Genomic DNA, 18,557 nt, shown 5'->3' with positions numbered 1-18,557 from the left:
CTCTGCAATTCGCTTGGGTGAAAAGAATGGAAGAAGAGATAAAACCCAGTGGATGGAAATCCCATCCTCTTACCCAGAACATGTTTGTGGTCCCTCAATAACCAGACAAACAAAAGAACCGGTTCCAGTCACAGACAACATATCGTGTCTCGAATTGTATATATTTGACTATGATTATGATCTACGCCTTCATACTCTATTCTTCATATTCTAGCAGTATGGCAGCTTTCTACGTCTGATATTCGCAAAGCCTGAACTGAAGCTCAGGAATTATGCACAATAGATTTTGATCAAAATAACATAGGATTATGTCAGAATGTGATTGGGAACTCGACTATCGACTTTACTAACAGTCAAATATATTAAATGAAAAGGACTTGTTTGGGAAGGATCTCAAAGGCAAATGTCTTTTGTTTTCCAATTCTGTCAAAAGGTGGTTGGTATTATTGTAGCCTAAAAGAGCGCCTAGAAAAGCAAAGACAAGTCAAGCCACTTCCCTAGTCTTCAATCTTTGTCATCCTCCTGTCAAAACAAATCAGTGCATGCCGTGACAACCAATCACAAATCACTGCTTGAACGCTAATTTGCTTTGCTTAGACAACCAGCAAGGAAAACAACGAACCATTGAAAATAAGATTTCCGATATGGCGTTTTGCGTAACCGTAACCCACAGGAAATATTGAATGATGTCAATTGGATTCACTGTTAGACGAGGTAAAAGAAAGGTTACAGGATTTGAAGTGGTGAAGAGCTATTAATTAGCAAGGCCGCCTCTTTAAAACGGGACTACAGGTGAGATAAATTTATAGGCCCCGAGAAATATTCCACAAGGACGGGTGAACATGGGTGATTCAAGTAATAAGTTCATGAACTATATCGGAGTCTAGGAACTGACAAGAATATCATAACGGACTTTGAGAATGAAATGATGTTTTCTTTTCGCTGGGAAGCTTGTCTCTTGGGGGCCTTTCAGATTACTTGAATGTTTAGTTAAACAACCTCTGTTTAATTTGGCGCTAAATGAGTCAATACTAGTTACGTCAAGTTTCCCGTTCTATTTAAGTCCCTTTGTTCATTCATACCCTTGATGCAATGTATGGTTTTGTTGCTTCAGTACTTTCTTACAAGTGTTAATCCCCGCCTTAATAAACAACAACGGTGCAATTGACGAGCAGACGCCGAACAAAGGAAATCTTCAACACTTATTTAACGAATTGTAATAACCGAGTTTGCTCATCAATTATCCGCTTTAATTCAATTTTTTTAAAAGAAAGTCACAGTTCCTGTTTTTGAGCCCTTCCAGTAACTCATCGTGACACCCGCAACAGTAGGCAGGGTGGCAGTTTTTTTTTCGCCAACAGGTGGCACATGCGATAACCGGTTAGTTCGCGAAAATAACGAGAAGCTTAACCTTAAAATGGCGTTCTCTTTTCTTCAAATTCTTCTAGTATCGCGAATGACCTCGAACGGAAATAAATTGCTAGGTTTTTAACAGTTTTTATTCAAGACTTAATTTTCTGGAGGACAATATAAGCCCCTTGTTTTTGTCACTGAAACTTTGAAATCACAACTTGCAGACTTTGGTCGGAGAATGAGAGAAATTCTATGGGTCTTCGCACTTTTCACGTTTTTTAAGTTCTCAAATGGCCAAGCGTATGGAGGTAAGATGATAAAACTTGAAGATTGTTTTAGTTTACCAGAGAGGCTTATATTTTGTTTTTGTCATTTAAGTAAAATCTTTTATAAACAGAACAAGTTCAAAGTCAGTCGACTCTGTGCAAAGTAATTTTTCTTTAATACCAACACTTATTGGAGACAGTACACGTTGAATAACTGCTTTGAGACATGGTTCTTTAAAGCCTGTTGTCTTTTAAATGGTGCATTGAGATATTTTCAGTCACTAATAATTAAGTAATTGTTGAGATCGCACGGGAATCTGACATGTCAAACAACCATAATGTATTTTGTCTTAGGATAGTAATTCTGCCAGTGACCGTTCTCGGTTGACTTGGAGAAAAGTGATAAGTCAGCTGAGGAAAAATAGCTAAAACGATGATTTTGTCGTATTGCATGCCATTGTGTCCTTGTCAAAATTGCAAGCCTTGTTAGCCACAGACATGCTCCACTGTTTGTTCTGTTTTATAAGCGGAACCAGGCATTGTTCATTTACACGATAATAAAAATGAAATCTCTATCAGCTAACTCAGTCTTAGACTCCACAAGTGACATATTTCATACGAAATTAAGATAGCAAGTCTATAAGAGCCAGTATTAGACAGCTGTGCTTTGTAAGTCTTTGTACTTTATACTTCAGGTTATCAGTACAGGCCGCCGTCTTACCCTTATTTATACAAAATGGCGCCCGTCTACAGCTGGTACCAACGGGATGAAAAACCCGCACCTGCTGTTGAAATGGAACCAAACTCTGAAGGTAACTTTCCCGTTAAACAAATTAACAAAAGTCATTGATTTCTCGGGAATTAGAAATATATGCTAACACTGGAGAAAAAGAACAATGCGGAGGGGAGAACGATGGGCGAGGGGGAGGGGTAGGGGTAGGGGGAGGGGAACGGGGAAGGGGATGGGGAGGCGGAAGATTAGCAGGTGGCTAGGAAGGTGATATTACTCTACCCTTTCCACCCCTTTCCTTTTCCCAACCTTTCTCTTGAATCTACTCCAGGCCGCGAACGGGGAGCCTGTTCAAAAGTGAACTAAAAGACTCTTTTACTCTCTTCGCTTGCGATGTTCAAAGGTTAACTATAATATTGGAGGATGTGCACCGTGCATGGCTTAGGTGCATTACGTTGTCCACACGTGTGAGGAAATTATGAACTTATTGGAAACACTCACACGTAGACGACAGAACAAATAAACGTGAACAAATGACAACGTTATCTCAGGGTATTTGGAACGAGTTTTTCTGGGATGGACCAAAACTCAATCAGGCATTTATTTGCGCATGCATTGCTCCTACATGTAAGTCATCTGCAATTCGCAGTTTTGATCCTTTATTTGGGATTGATGGTGTAATTGTCAATCTGTAAGGACTGATTGAAATAACGCCGGAGCTGAACCCTAAACCACAAGAACCACTTACGTGACTGATATGTTAACAATTTTTAGATAATGATAGAATGAAAGATGCGAATGCAGCCATAACACTATTGGAAAAATGACCTGAAAAAATTTTAGGCTCTGAACGGGATTCGAACCCACGACCTTTGTGTTACCGGTGCAATGGTCTACCAGCTGAGCTATCAAAGCCTCATGAGAGCGGTCGCGTGTGGGTTCGGCCCTATATGTTCAATGGACGTAATACTCGGCTCAAGTGTATGAATTCCATGGTAATAGATGTCCAACTGTTGGATGTCTATTACCATGGAATTTTTAGATACTTTGTAACTGACGACACTAACTTCTCCCACCTGATGACAGAACATGGGACAATGCGATAACACGTGCTATATGTTTTAGAAATGACAGCATTTGAAGTCCAGGGATTATTGTATCACAACCTTCATCGTGAAGTCCATAACACTCCAGACCTTCACCTCGACCACAAGCTTAGCCTTGAGGCTGCCCGTTATGCCAAAGAGATTGCTCAACATTTGGTAGTAAAGCATGCTCCCATTCAAACTCGACCAGGCCAGGCAGAGAACATTTTTCTACGCTGTAAAGCATTCAGCCAGGGAGCGTCTGCTTTTGAAGCAGTGAAAGAATGGTGAGTATGTGAAAAGGTTCATGCATTCTTCGTAAAGAGGGTGACGCTCTGCAAGACCCCTTGTATACCACAGCATTATACTACAATTTCAACACTATGGAATGTATGTATTATACCATCTCATACTCTAACTGATTCCACCTCGTGTAAATGGATAGAGACCTCGGTCATTTGGAATCAATTATAGACTTCTGTAGCGTGCGCCAATTACAAAAGACATCAGCTCTTTACAGTTAAAGGTAGATTTCTGATCATAAAATCCGAATAAATCTATCCAACCTCTTACAGCATCACCAAACGCAGATACGGTGTAATGTTCAGTGCTTAAATAACTGGGTGTCTAAGATGGTACATACAAAAGACAGAGGACAAAAATATTTTCGGGTCTCATAAGGGACAAGGAGAAACACACGAGTTTTGCATTGCTTAGGGCCGATTTACACGGTACGACTTTGTCGCTTGCGACACGCTTACGACAGGCCTACGACATGAATTGTTTCGTGTAAATCAAACCTACAACTCGCTTACGATCGTCGTGTACGTCAAAAAAAAGATGTCGTAGGGGCGGGGCGTAGGGGCGAAGGTGAAGTTTTCTTGCGTCAAAATGGCGGACGAAGTTGTTGTTGGCTGATTCACATGAAGTCGTTTCTCGAAAAGTACTGATTAAAGCGAAAAAAATCTCATTAGAACGTCTTTTCAAAGGGCAGGATAGCTGAAATATCTGTTAACGGTTTGTTAGAACTTTCGCTCCGAAAATCCCGGTGCAAACTTTGCATATTTAATTTTGCAAGTGAAAATGTCGTGCGCGTGTAAACGGTCCAGAGTCATGTCTTAGGCATGTCGTAAGCGTTTCTTATGCGACAAAGTCGTACCGTGTAAATCGGCCCTTAAAGTTACAATTCAATTTGTTGAAGTTATCGTTATTTGTTTATTGTTAGGTACTCTACTGTTTGTCACTGGGATTTTGATAACCCTGTTCCTCTGAACGACAAAGGGAAACCATTCAGTAGACTAGTTTGGCGGTCAACTCAGCAGTTGGGAATTGGGAAAGCAACATTTCCTGTGGACAACTTCAATTGCACAGCCGTAGTGGCAAGATATAGTCCCTACGTAAACACGCAAAATTATGCGGAAAATGTTCAAAAAGGGAAGTTTGTACCTACAGGCTGCCAGTATGTGAATAATGTTGAGAACGAAGATTTTATTTTGCCTCCACAACCTGGAAAAGCTTGTCAAAGAATTTCTGGATTTAAAGGACAAATGTTACAAGAAAGTTCTACATGCACAATTAAACAATTATTTGCAATTTTCGGAGCTTCAGTTAGAAGAGGAAAGCAAGGATTTAGTGTTGCTTTATAAACAGGGCGTAGCAACTGACTGTACCGAACAGTAAAATACTTTAACACAATTGGGTAACAAAGCCTTGCAGAAATTATGATTAATTTTCCCGAAATCGATATAATAATGATATTAGGGTCTCTCCTTCTTGCAAAAACAAATCAAATATATCTAAGTTATAAAATATCAAATTTATTTGTTAATCTAGTAACAATGATATGTCGAGTTAGACGTAGTTCTCTTAGAACAAAGGGAAACTGACTAGAGCTTATCCATGGTCAATTATAGATGAGATTCGTTTCTCAGAATAACAGTTCTGTACTGCATATCAGAATATACAAACAATAGCCCCTATTTCGTGCGAAAATATGCTCGGATGTTTGTCCGTTCTATCTGTTCCGAGAAACGAACAGTTTTCCGAAAGCGTAGCCCGAGGAAAAGTGAGCATATTTTCGCGCCAAGTGGAGGCTATTGTGTTCACTATCATACTTTTCGCAACGTGCGCAGTTTTGAAAATTGAGGAATATCACTCAGGGCATATTTGGTCACATGACGCGCTTAGACCAATCGCACGCAAGCGAAAATATTTGATGGCTTATAAAGAATGATATTTACAAAGTAATGGTAATATGTATTGCAAAATACGTTCACACAATGAATAGTATATTATTGAAATTGAAAAGTTAGCTGGTACGTTTTACCATCAATTCCTTCGCAAGTAACCACGTGCGTGTGGTACAATTTAATGAAAGAGTTCGTCAATCAAAATGGAAGCTAACGTATTCATCTCTTTTTCTGTCATATAAGGTTAAAATCGAGGTTCGTATGAACAAAGTTAATAGAGGGGAATGTTTATAAAACTCGATAAAGTTCTTTGTTGTACGTTTTTGTTCTCGTTTTTGGTCCTGACCGTGCACAAAACACAATGGTTGTTTACTACTGACCGAGGAACTAACTAATAGAAATATTTTGATTACATAACCATGCATAATGCATGAGGGCGAAACAAAAGATTGTGCGCGGTCGTGGACCCTCCAATATAAATCTTGGCATCTTTGTTTGCTCCTTTGATGTTTGCCGGGCTTCATAACCAGTCCCCTCTATTAACTATGGTATGAACTGTGTCTTTTCATAGACAAGAAATAATAATTAACTTCGTAGGGTTTCTATGATAGAATTGTCGTTCATGTGACTGTATGCTGGAAGTTCTTGTGTGATAAAGTCGGGCTGTAAGGTAATTGCAAACATGACAGTCAAAAGGGACGCAAATATAGTTTATTACACTATTACTTGGCTACATGGTTTGCTATGATGACTGGAATCGTTTTCCCGCCAACGATAACCAGTTTTTACCCCAAAGCTATTTACTATATCATCATTTCCGATATTAAAAAACGAGCAATTATGTACTGCTCCGCTGACGGCGATGGTCAGGCTCTGGAGTATACAGCTGTTTCGAGAAAGGTTGTTGGATGAAAGCGTCAAGCCTATGCGACAAGTCCAACTTGTAGTCTTGGTATTCATTGGACTGATTTTGCATATGGGAATGGAGGAAATCTAAAAAGTATTAGTATTAGCAAGGCCGCACACATTAGACTTTCCACTCACGAGACCATTTTTCCGTAGCTTTTCTCTCACTTTCACATGACTTCTAGTTGAATATTCTTTTACAATTCGGTGTGGCAAAAAGAACCTTGTTTCCACACGTTGAAAAAGGTTGTTATGTCTGATTGATATTAAGCGTGTGCAGCAGCTTTCTACCCCTAACCATACTCACTTTCGGGGTTTTCAGTGCACTTTAACCCTTTATCCTCACAACCTTTCTCGAAACAGCTGTATTGTATCATACCTTCCTAAGGAAGTGCTACAGGCGGAGATTTAAGAGAAATGAGAGAAAACAGAAAGTACACCGTGTACCGTTAAAACAAATCTTTGTGAAAGCGCCGTCGAAAAATTCCCCATTTTTATCATCCAATTAAAGAATCGGCGCAAGCACTCCAGCGTTACTCTGAAAGTTCTGACAACGTTGCAATTAGTTGCTAAGCAACTTCGAGCTCAGTCTACTCTCAGACACCGCTGTTATAGACCGAAACTCAAACCTTTAGTTTTAATTATAACTGAGAAGAAAGTGTAATATTACTTTTGAAAGAAAAGCCGACAACCATGGAGTTACAATTATCGAATGATCGATTCAGTGTCAGCATGCCGATGCTTCTTCTTCTATAGGAATGAAATTTACCAAGATGGCAACAAAACTTACTACAACCAAAGAGACGCTGGAAACTTCTCCGAAAACGGTTGCGATAGCTTGGAGATATCAGCGTATACAAACATGGATTTATAACACTGTTTGCATGAGCGAACCAGAAGAAAAACACCTCTACTTCCGGTGGGATTTTACTATATATGTCTGTGCGAAAGAACACTAAGTAGTGCATCACATGAGCAGGAAACCAGCAGATGGCAAAAACCACAACGATAAAAACTAAAGCTTTGACAATTCTGCGCTTCTCCCTCTCTGTTGACCTGAACCTGGCTTTGCTCACGTTACCAGGAATTTTTCTTTGCCAGAGTTTTCTTGCAATGAGGGTGTAAAGGACCGCTAGAATTACAAGGGGGATACAGTAGAGTACAATGAAAGTCATTAAATAGTACATCTGTGGCGAGCTGTGATTGTCAAATGGTGCAAAGGATCGCACGCAGTAATGAGTATTATTTTTGATGTAAATATCATTTGCCATCATAAATGGAACGGCGTATCCTGCAGAACTCATCCAGATGACAGCTGTCATAAAATTGACTTTTCGAAAGACGTGTCCTCTCATCGGATAGCAGATGGCATAAAAGCGATCGAGCGAGACCAACAAGACTGTGAAAATTGAGGCAGGTATCGATATTTGATAGGAGAAATGGACAAATTTGCAAGTGACTTGTCCAATCACTCCCCCAATCCATTTCACTCCAGCATGAATGTATATTACCATATAAGGCATGGCAAATACTGTAACCAGAAGGTCTGCAAGCGCCATATTGGCAATTAGCACGTTTGCGGCACGATTCCCCGCCTTTTTTCTCAACGCCAGGTACAGGCCAAAACCATTTCCCGCCAAACCGCAAGCGATGGTTGTGGCATAAACGATTGTTATGAGAAACTTGCTTGTATTGGCAAAAATCTCTGTGGAGTCGCTTCCTGTTAGACACCAAAGTAATAATTAAAATGGTGTTCAATTTTGTAAATTTAAGAAAAAGAACAAAACAATAACACCTAAATAAGTTTCAATTAGTTTCTCTCAACATAAAAATTGCTTTGATACATCGCAATTTTTACTGCTCGTAGATGCTTCACATTTATTTCTGACAATGCATGAAAAATCAGGCGGTAATAAATGAAACATAATTAGCAGTCTATATATCAAGTTTTTCTGCCAGGCAGTAAATGTTCAAAATGAGGCTGCCGAATATTGTTCTCACTGTAAAATCTTTAGCGTGCAACATTTCATTTTCAAGCCACTTGACGACTTAGTGATCTTGCTTTTTGCTTGGTTCTTTCTCAAACGATTTTCATATTTTTAAAGGAATTGCAAACAAGACTAACCCAATCTGAATGTTAAATTATTTAAAGGAATTTCAAAGCAACATAAATCTCGAAATGATGTGAAGTTTATATGAAATAATTCATATATGAACTGCGGTTGTAGATGAAAGTGAAGAATGATCATCGCAGTAAATTTTCCAATTGAAGCCCTGATTTTTTTCAGACTTCTTCTTTCCAATTGCTTAAATTGGAAAAATTTACTGCGATGATCATTCTTCATTTTCATCTACAGCCGCAGTTCATATATGAATTATTTCATATAAACTTCACATCATTTCACTCCTCAAGGGAAGATATGAACTCAATTAAGTGGCCTCGCTCCCAGTGTGTGGCTTCATAGCTCAGTTGTTAGAGCATCGCACCGGTATCGCGGAGGTCACGGGTTCGAATCCCGTTGAAACCCTGATTTTTTTCAGGCTTCTTCTTTCCAATTGCTTAGATTGGAAAATTTACTGCGATGATCATTCTACACTTTCATAAATCTCGAAAATTGTCCTGCGTTTCAATCTAAAGGATTGACAAACATATAGCTATTGGCTAACGATTACACACAGTTATAAAATTCTGACTTATACATGAAATGTTGTATGTTGTGAACATAAATATTGTAAAATTATTAACAAACCTTTTGCACCGCTTGAATTTGAGGAATTCATGACTGTATTGGCGGGCCTTCAGACTTCAGGCGAAGTTATTTTCTTCAAGTAACCATTTTTTTTATATATAAAAAAGGTTAAATCAAACATCATATTTTTTCCTTGACTTTATCATAGTAATTCAAGTGATACATTCAGAAAATTAGGCGTCTGTTTGTATGAATTTATTTTTTAAGTGTTCAGTTACTACCCATGACCTAAAGACCAATCTTATAAATATCGCTCGATGCGTATGATTCTAATGTGACCACCGTTGTTGTGACTAGCTGAATAGTTTTGCGAAAGAAAAGCATGCAGGCATGCACTTACTTTGAAAGAAGGGATAAGCTTTAAGCTTTAAGCTAGTAAGGCAGTAAAGGATATTTTCAACGGCGAACTTACAGATGAGTAATGATTCCTTTATCTCGGTGAAAAAACTCACCATTTTCGGCCAATTACGTAAACATACAGTGTTAGACTTGAAGCAACTAAGGTCAGATAGGAACGACCCATTAGATGTTGTACTTTTGCAAAAAAAGAGCCACACACCTTGCAAAATTCAAAGATGAAATCTGACAAAAGCACAACAATCAAGGCGAGAATGATGTTATTTATCCAGTGTTAGAGAGCACTGAACCAACAAAATCATTTTCTTTGAAAATGAAGGAAGAAGTAATTAACCTGGATAAGTCTATTACCGGAAGGTTTGCTTTGATTTCAGTTTTCCAAAAGGCCTTTTATACTTGAGATATTTCCTATTAAGGTGCTTTTAGCATTCTGTTGAAAGAGAGCAGTTCCTATCAGCGAAATTTAATGGAAAATAATTTTCCAGTTACTCCAATTAAGAACTACATGCGGTAACTACTGATATCCATAAAGCAAAAAAGTTCTAAATAATGTAATTTGCGCTGAGGTTGGATAAATGTAAATAAACAAATATACCTTACACCTATTTCCTAGGTTGAAAATTTCACAAGCCTTCATCTGTTCAATTGCGTTTAAGGTGCGATAGAAGTTATGTTTTTAGTTTCTTTTTCACTAAGTAGCAATTTTTTTTTTTCCGGATGCTGTGCTGAAATAAAAAGATACATTACGACAGAAAAACATTTTGACCGCGACGTGATAATTGTTACAGAAGACGTTTTTTATATGTACACAAACTACCCTCATGACAGCTATTGTTTGCAGCTTTCGCTATTTTGAAAAAAGAAGATCTTTATGAAAGGATGATCTGACACATATGATTTTTCATATTGTTAATCGAACAAAAGGGAGTCATTGATCTATGCAAAATAGTGGGACACATTTCAATTCATTGCAAATTACTGACAGAAAGCATTGCAAATACTTCTCTAAGATATCAGTGATTTTGCTATGTAACTTCTTATGGGTTTTGCCAGTATTTGTTTCATTTCAATTTCAAACCGAAGGGCAACGACGCTTTTATGTCATCTGTTGTCTTCTATTGTCCAATATAGCTACAGGTATATAGACTGCTGATTCGCAGAGGATCACTATTCTGCCATGGCTATGGTTGGGTTATGACAAGCAGCTAAGGACAGAAAAAAATAAATTTAAAAAAACTATATAAAAAAAAGCTTGACAATACGACAGCATGTTCTCTACTTTGCAATACCCAAATTTTCAACGTCCTTTCTTTCAGTAAAGCCAATTGCAGAGTTTCTAGACTTCATCTTCTCCAGATTTTTCTTTCCTGAATTTTAGATAGCTGTTAAGATACGGAAACTGAACGATGAGACAGTGAGAAAATTTCAGGGTATAGGTACAATAGGTATGTTTATTTTAGAAAGTTCCACTCCACTGTTTGGTTTTTAAAAAATTACTTCCAGAAGAAGTGATTCTAGATTTTAATTTGTAATGAAGATCTTCAGAAAAGTTGTAGCGGCGAGGTTTGAGAATCGAAATGTATGGTGTAGAATACCTTCTTATCAAAGGGTTACACCTGGCAGAAAGGGCTCAAAATTGATTCAAGATAGCTTTGTAGCAAAAATATCGAAGCGCAAACGTTCTCAAAACATCGAACTGGCGGTCTACACATACTCGTATGTAGCTCGTAAAGTTTTTCTCATGCAATTTAATGTGGATATATATCGCCTAATTACCTTAAGAAATCACGATAGCTGAACCCGCGAAATTTGCCAGTAACGGAAATTAGTTTTCTAAAGGGCACTTCGTCATGAGTCGAACAGACAGTCAGGGAATCTTAGTTTAGATCACTGCGATTGCGTTCAAGTATTCCTTTTAACACCCGCAAGGTTTCCTACGTTCGGGGAAGACATTTTCAGTTCCTGTATTGGTTTCTATAGTAGGCTTAAAATAGCTTTAATGTTACTCCCTCAAACTGACTGAGCAGCTCAATAAATTGTGAAAGTAGAAGTGTTCTTTCAAAGCTTTTTTCCTCTACGTCGGGAACAAAGTACGAACAAGTACCCGCGTACTCCAACCATAGCCTGAAGTGTCAGGAGTTTCGCTGTGACGCGGATTCAGTCCGGTGCCATAAGGCTGTTTAAAACCTTATAACCTCTCACTTGCGTGCTGGGAGTGTATGTAAATCGTGAAAGTATTTCCACATGCACAGATTACGAAGAAAAATCGGCTTGATTGTACAAACTAGAATAGTCACAATAACAGAAATGAGATGATGCTGTTTTGGTAAAGAACATGCACAAAAGCCACCAAATTAGAATGATTAACACTATAAGCAACTCATGAAAGCCAGTAAAGAAACGGATATGAAGGGGATATTTAACAATGAAATAAACAAAGCTCGAACAGCACTATGCTAGTAGTGCATGACGTGTTATATAATATCAAATTTTACGAACACATCCTTGTCATACGACCACGTAAACCTTCAGTTTTATATTTTCACTAACCCTACGAGATTAATTTTTATGCTTGTCATCTTTATTGTACTTGCAAAAATCCTTATATACTAAAACTGATCAATGCACAAATTATAAAATCGAGACAAAATGCGGCAGCCGCATTCATGCTGAGTGCATGTACTATAGCATCTACAAGCAAAAGATTCACTGATTTAAATTTCACTCTTTTGCTTTTTCTATGAGTCATGCACAACTGTTGATGTATGTGCTCAGCTCTTTAGTTTTACTAGCCCCAAACGCAAAGAACTATGTACACTCGGACGCTTTGAAGAACGGTACTAAACAATGACTACAAACACCTTGATAAACGTACGCCTGATATTCTTTGACACTATTACAAAGCATGTAGTACATTGAACAGCTTACCTTTGCTTCTTGCAAATACTCATCTACTCTCAGCTACACAAAGGATTGCGACTAAAGATATATTATCTGACTTTTAATTTTTTCATTGATCCGTCCCTATTAAAAATATCCCGATGGCACTAATGGATTGTGACGACAAATTGTTACTGCTTATCATTTATAAAAATTGAAAAAAAGTTGCGAAACATGTTACCAAGGCAACCTTCGTACTGCGCCAATTAAAACTTGGCAGCTGTTTCAAGAAGAACAGAAGGTAGAAGCGATAGCGGAACACATAAAAAGGGCAGAATTGTCTCAAGCAAATTATACTTATCAAGCATACTGTATATTAAATATAGACCGTCGATCGATCGGTGGTATTAAAGTACAGTCTATACCAATCATAACTTGAGTTCATGAAATAAGCGTTAAGTCTGAATAATAAAAGGAAATGATACCGGCTTACTCATTAAAAAGATTAGATCTTACTTGTCGGTCCTGAATTGAAGTTTTAATTTCAAAAAAAAAAAAAAAAAAAAAAAAAAAAAATTCACTTTCAAGCCGCTTTCGCAGATGCCGGCCATTAGCTGGCAGTAATATAACTCACGCCTTAAAAAAACACAAAGGAAAAACCAAAAAAAAAAAAAAGCCCACGGGCTTCATTTTCGGCCCGCCTAATCAAATTTTAAGGACTACAGTTTTGGAAGATCAAAACAGAGGTAAAATGTTGAAGAATAAAATTATTTCATAACTTAAAAAAGTAGGACCCCCTGAAAAGTTTCGTGTTGTCTACGAATTGTTACTTTTCTGCTAATTACCGCGGAAGTCTCGATACCCTTGCATTACTTCAAGAGTCAAATATCGTCTGGGATAACTTAGTTGAAAGCCTAGAGGGGAAAATAGAAAGGAAAAAAGAAACGTCTGATAAAAATAGATTAAAGGATGACCAGTATCACGCTATCGTCGTTGAGGGAGAAATTTTTTTTCCATTATGAAACAAAGAAACAGAGGCCACTCAGTTCGACATCCTTAATCACGATTTTATTTGATTCTGATATTTAACCAAGACAGTTTCGATCTCTCATAAGATTCACTCGTTGAATCTTGGTACACTTATTCTGTAAACTGTTGTAGCACTGCACAGATTTTCTACGCACGACTCTTCAACTCTATGACGCCGTAAAACATCACCAAGGGCTATGAAATATCGGAGGTGACATCATCGGAAGTTGCTGAGCCATAGCTTATAACTCAGTTCACACGAAACGGGAAACTACTGAAAACTGATTAGAACTGACAGCGATTCAGTTGCTGTACATTTATGTAACTTTATATAGCTGCTATCAGGAGCCACTAAAGGTTTTTATGTTAATTTATACATCTTGAAAAGTACCAGAAGGCACTTAAAATACACTTAAAAATCACGTAAAACCTGCTGGTGCCAAGTACACCTAAATGGAATCAATTTACCCAATCTTTGTTTGTGTCCTGTCATGTTTGTTCAAGGGAGGATCTTTTGTTTCAAGATACTTCTCCTGGCCTTGAGGAAGTGGTGTAGGAAAAATAAAACTGAATTCAAAAAGTAAATCAAAAAGAAAAAAGTAATGGAAAAAAAAAAAAATAGAAAGTAAGTACGTAAGTGAAAGAAATATCTACGCAATGTCATAAGTTTATGTGACCCAATATTACACTTAGGAGTAATTTGTTCAGTACCTGTTTTGCGGCTTGAGAACGATCTGTACGGACCTTTGAAATATCTGCAGCAGGAAAAAAAAAATTAGTATTTTAAGAATCCTTTTGGCTAATTATGCTTTCTTATTATGTGCAACAGTAATTAACACTCAAGTAATTACTAGCAGGAAAGCTTATATAACTAAGAAGAGTACGTTTTATGGCCGTGGTTTTGTTGGTGTCAGATTGCTCGACCGTATAGCAGGGTGCGGTCGGCCTCGTGACCTCAAAGGTCACAAAACATCATGATTATCGCTGAAGATTGTTTGACAAAATTAAGGAAAGCGCTGCTCTTGGTTCAACATCGCGACTGTCAAACAATCGCGTCGTCACAACGAAAAGATTAAGAGATTTTTTCTTAGAGGTAAGATATTCCGTTATTCGAGTATAATTCTCTTATTAATTGGTAGCGACAGTGAATGTCTGAACTAGTTGAAGAAAATTAGATTTCTCACCTCGCACTAATCCCCCACCAGCAGTCACGATATACCCTCACGTAAGGCCAACTGATATTTTCTAGAGGTTCTTTATTTAAACAAGAATGTTTAAAGAGCGGACTGTTATTGAAACTAAGCAGTTCAGGTTGGCTTTACCACCATTTTCATGGATAAAATTTCCGACTCCGGTGAACCCATTACTAATTAAACATGTTATGGGTTTCTTTAAGAGTAGAACCCGAGACCATAGATATCGAGGCCATCAACCGAATTTACAAGCACAAGTACAATTGGAAAAATACCAAAACGACAAATACTCTGATTTTATGTGCAAAAAGAAGTCCTTAAGATGGAGTGCTGATAATTTGATTTATAACAAATAAAAGAAAGCAAATGTAGTGCAAACTCAGTAAAAATTAAAGTTGTATTGGGCTAAGTTCTTCACCACGGTTCGTCAGAATGGATGCTAGCATTACAATATTTCAGAGAAAATTATCTTATATGTTCAGTCCTAAATATCCCGATTCCACTTTTGCTGATCAAGACTGTGCTAATAAGCAGGAGAATGATACATATGAATTATTTCTTTCCATTAACTTAGTAGTACTGGTTGTTCAAGAGTAAAGACAGGTAGTCAAATTGAAAATTAGAGAAAATAACAGGGGAGCCCACCTGTGGAAATGCTTAAGTGGTCAACTCGACGTTTGTTAATGAATCGAAGACAGCTACAATCAAGAATAAGCAATCAGAGAATAGTCATGTTTTAAAACTTGAAGGTGTTAAATGAATTTCGTTTAATTCTGATACACTGAGCCTGGGATGGAGGACATGGTAAAAGTTGGTACTCACTCCCCAGGAATAACAGTGGTTCAAGGCCTCAGTCTAATCGTCTATTTAATCACTCTACAGGGTTAACCAGTGGGATGGGTTAAAACAATACTACTAATTAATGTTTTAATAACACCAGCTACTTTATATCGACTAGAGGACAGTTTTTATTTAATTGCTGGATTTCTGGGTTACTTTTGAATTTCAATTTGGGTCTATTTGGAGGGTTTTGAAGTCCCATTTAAGATTGAATAAAATGTTTTATCCATACTCTCTCGTTTTCAGCAAGTTGATGGTTTCTAATCGCGGTAGGATGGTACCTATCCAAGTCTGTCTCAAGGACTTCATTTTACTGTCCGCCTGGCTTGTGATAGCACACGGCGGTAAGAGAATCAATAAAAGTTACATTTAAAGGCGAGAAGAAAAATTGGATTGGAAGTTGGAGCGTGTCTAAATTGCGAACCCGCTATGTAACCGAAAATAACCACCATCTGTGTAGGTTAGGTGTTCTATGCATGCTGCACTACTTCGCAAGTGTCCCAGTGACAAAACGTCTATTTGTTTATCAAGTTGGGTAATGTACCCTGGCTTGCGTTGCAGGCGTAAACGGGGAGGGGGTAAGGGAGGCAAAAGCCACTTCCTGTCCATCAATTATATTCCCGTTTTATCTTCCCATCTCCCCCGTTTAACGCCCAGTGTACCCAAGGACTATGTCTTGCTGCAATGACATTCTATCGGCACTTGTTCCTGCACAGCCACCATTTTGTGTTCCCTGAAATTTCCGCTCGTGGTTATATAAATCGATAAAAATAAGAAAATGTTGTCTTTTTCGAAAATAAGCGTTATAGTATACATAGCTGGATGAATATTTGGCAAGATAAAGATGCATTACAAACCTTCCTTGCTGCGAAGAACTGAAACGTTTCGCGTTTTTCTTTTCTTTTCTCGTTTTGTTTTTCTCATAATTTGGTTTTTCAGCTACTATCAACTTGGCGGATGGAAATTTCAACATTACTGGTAATGGTGTAGATGGCGAGGGAACCTACTCGATCTCCGGTGGTACGGCAGAGATCGGTCTTCACGTGGTTTTAGGACAAATGGCCCAGCAGCAGCAAGTTGTCATCGCAGGAGACAAAGGTGCCGTAAACTCACTGAAAACAACCTCGCTGAGCGATCATACCGAAACGGAACTCACCTTTACTAAAGAAGGTAAAATGTTGCCAATAATTAATTACTCTTGTATCCTCTTGGAGGAACTCCATAAAAAGCGTAAGAGAAAGATCTTATGATATTACTAGGGTGAACATTATGAGTCAAGAATTTCTTTATAATTATAAAATTCTTTTTATTCTGGAGGATCGAATGTCATATTAGTTAAGTCAGTTCATTGCTATACAGAAGAAACATGTAGAGACGTCATCGACAGTAAGTAATCTATCCAAGGATTTACAGTTGTAATAAACCCCCTGGTCAGAGTGAAAGAAGTTCAATAGACACTGGCCTGTTCGTCACCAGGCGTCCTGTTAGTTCGTCGGTATAGGGTTTCATAAAGCGAATGATACACGGTTCAACATCGTTCAACTTTTGTTGATCAAATGCTGAACATTGTTGCGACTTGTTGAATACTCATTGAACTTTTGTTGAGCAACAACTACACATTTTGGCGCGAATTTGAAATGGCGGACGAGGAAATGTTGCTGTAGCTTTGCGCTCGAGCGTTGTCGCCGTTATTATGAGGCGTCGACAAAAAAGACGAAAAAACCGCAAAATTTGGACCCGTGAATGGTTAAGAAATAGAACCATAATCGGAGCATACTACACCCTGCTAGCAGAACTCAGAAACTTAGACATTTCAAGCTACAGGTTGTTGTGATACTTCGATCTTATATCGCACAGGCACGGGAAAGTCTCGTACAGATTGATCAGTTGACTGGTGTTATCAAAACTCCATTCGAACTCAGCTGATTCCAATTCTTCGGCCGCCATGTTGATATTTCCACGACGTCACGTGACACCAAATTCGAAAACGGTTGTTGAAGCCGTTCAACAAGCGGTAACTTGTTGAACAGAATAGAGCCAAGGTCTATTTTCGTTCAACAACTTTTAACAACTTTCAACATGTTGAACGCATATGTCAACGTTCAACGTCACATTATACACTGTTCAACATTTGTTGAACAGCAGCTGCAACATTTGTTGCTCAACAAATGTTGAACCGTGTATCATTGGCTTTAGGGAGAGCGGAGTTTTATGGGAAGAAGAAGGAATGTCCAAAGGGCGATGCATAGAGATGAGGCAGAATACTTATGACTACGAATAAATGGTATCGTGTAAACTTACCGACTCAAACCTCGAAAATCGTTTCTAAAAGATTTGCAATAAATTGTCCGCAAAAAAAGTTCGGTTCACTCTAATATTAGGGCCAAATATAGCGATCGAAAATGTCAACAAATTTAATTTCTTTCAGATGAGGACTTTCTGGACCAAATGCTAGAGGAACACAACAAGCTTCGTTCAATTCATCTTTCCCCGCCATTGGTGAAGAACAGAAACATGTCACTTCAAGCCAAAGAATTGGCCATTCAATTGGCATCAGAGGCAAACCTAAGGCATTCTGACAAAGCCACTCGCATGGATCAAGGAGAAAACTTGGCAATGGGATGTACATCTTCTGGCCCTGGGATAACAGCCAAAGACGCAGCGAAGGAATGGTTTGTATTGAACTTACCTTCGAGTGGATCTAAAATGAATGGTTGATTTGGGCAGTGGTAAATGAAAATAACAGAATGATTAACTGAAAGAACTTCTAACCATTTATTAGAAAATCCACAGAATCGAACTGAAAATGGGAGAAATAACCCAGGGATTGACTTTTCCTATTTACATTTATGAGGAATTATCGCGCTTTTTGATTGGTTCGTACTTATGATCTACCGGAGGACAGACCGGCTTAGATGATGTCATTGACAATTTTATGTTTCTTTGTTATAATTAGAAAACAAGTAAATTCTATGTAAC

General features: G+C 38.1%; 3 protein-coding genes across 4 annotated transcripts in view; 2 read left to right on the top strand and 1 right to left on the bottom strand.

Annotated features, from left to right (window-relative positions):
- The first annotated feature begins 572 nt into the window (after window positions 1–572).
- Window positions 573–6,345, top strand: LOC110051726 (Golgi-associated plant pathogenesis-related protein 1-like). Of its 2 annotated transcripts, XM_020757789.2 has the most exons (5): window positions 573–792; window positions 1,578–1,661; window positions 2,315–2,431; window positions 3,475–3,721; window positions 4,660–6,345. In XM_020757789.2, the coding sequence occupies exons 2-5, from the start codon at window positions 1,592–1,594 to the stop codon at window positions 5,078–5,080; spliced, it is 855 nt and encodes a 284-aa protein (XP_020613448.2). In that variant the 5' UTR covers window positions 573–792; window positions 1,578–1,591; the 3' UTR covers window positions 5,081–6,345. The 2 variants fall into 2 exon arrangements, with proteins under 2 accessions (XP_020613448.2, XP_020613447.2); XM_020757788.2 differs by lacking the exon at window positions 573–792 and having other exon boundaries at window positions 1,166–1,661.
- Window positions 6,307–13,238, bottom strand: LOC110051724 (galanin receptor 2b-like). The gene is made up of 3 exons (XM_089298334.1): window positions 12,565–13,238; window positions 9,280–9,352; window positions 6,307–8,249 (listed from the first exon to the last, which is right to left on the bottom strand). The coding sequence occupies exons 2-3, from the start codon at window positions 9,308–9,310 to the stop codon at window positions 7,171–7,173; spliced, it is 1,110 nt and encodes a 369-aa protein (XP_089154460.1). The 5' UTR covers window positions 9,311–9,352; window positions 12,565–13,238; the 3' UTR covers window positions 6,307–7,170.
- Window positions 13,239–14,511: 1,273 nt separating this feature from the next.
- LOC110051725 (uncharacterized) overlaps window positions 14,512–18,557 on the top strand; it is a 4,882-nt gene continuing 836 nt past the window's right edge. The window contains exons 1-4 of the mRNA XM_020757787.2: window positions 14,512–14,638; window positions 15,825–15,922; window positions 16,518–16,748; window positions 18,007–18,250. Of these exons, the coding sequence (XP_020613446.1) occupies window positions 15,832–15,922; window positions 16,518–16,748; window positions 18,007–18,250 (566 nt within the window). The 5' untranslated portion in view covers window positions 14,512–14,638; window positions 15,825–15,831. The remainder of the gene's footprint in view (window positions 14,639–15,824; window positions 15,923–16,517; window positions 16,749–18,006; window positions 18,251–18,557) is intronic.

This window comes from Orbicella faveolata, unplaced genomic scaffold (genome assembly GCF_042242905.1).
Source record: "Orbicella faveolata isolate gen_17 unplaced genomic scaffold, um_ofav_v1 contig_3, whole genome shotgun sequence".
Classification (NCBI taxonomy): domain Eukaryota; kingdom Metazoa; phylum Cnidaria; class Anthozoa; order Scleractinia; family Merulinidae; genus Orbicella; species Orbicella faveolata.
This window is presented reverse-complemented; position numbering and strand designations above follow the sequence as displayed.

What these genes read in the sequence shown, in the direction of transcription:
- LOC110051724 (XM_089298334.1), bottom strand. Translation starts at nt 9,310, where the DNA reads ATGAATTCCTCAAATTCAAGCGGTGCAAAAG. An exon ending in AAATTCAAGCGGTGCAAAAG is followed by an intron (nt 8,250 to 9,279) that starts GTTTGTTAATAA and finishes GGTGTCTAACAG; the next exon opens with GAAGCGACTCCACAGAGATT.
- LOC110051726 (XM_020757789.2), top strand. Translation starts at nt 1,592, where the DNA reads ATGAGAGAAATTCTATGGGTCTTCGCACTTTTCACGTTTTTTAAGTTC. An exon ending in AATGGAACCAAACTCTGAAG is followed by an intron (nt 2,432 to 3,474) that starts GTAACTTTCCCG and finishes TATATGTTTTAG; the next exon opens with AAATGACAGCATTTGAAGTC. An exon ending in TTTGAAGCAGTGAAAGAATG is followed by an intron (nt 3,722 to 4,659) that starts GTGAGTATGTGA and finishes GTTTATTGTTAG; the next exon opens with GTACTCTACTGTTTGTCACT.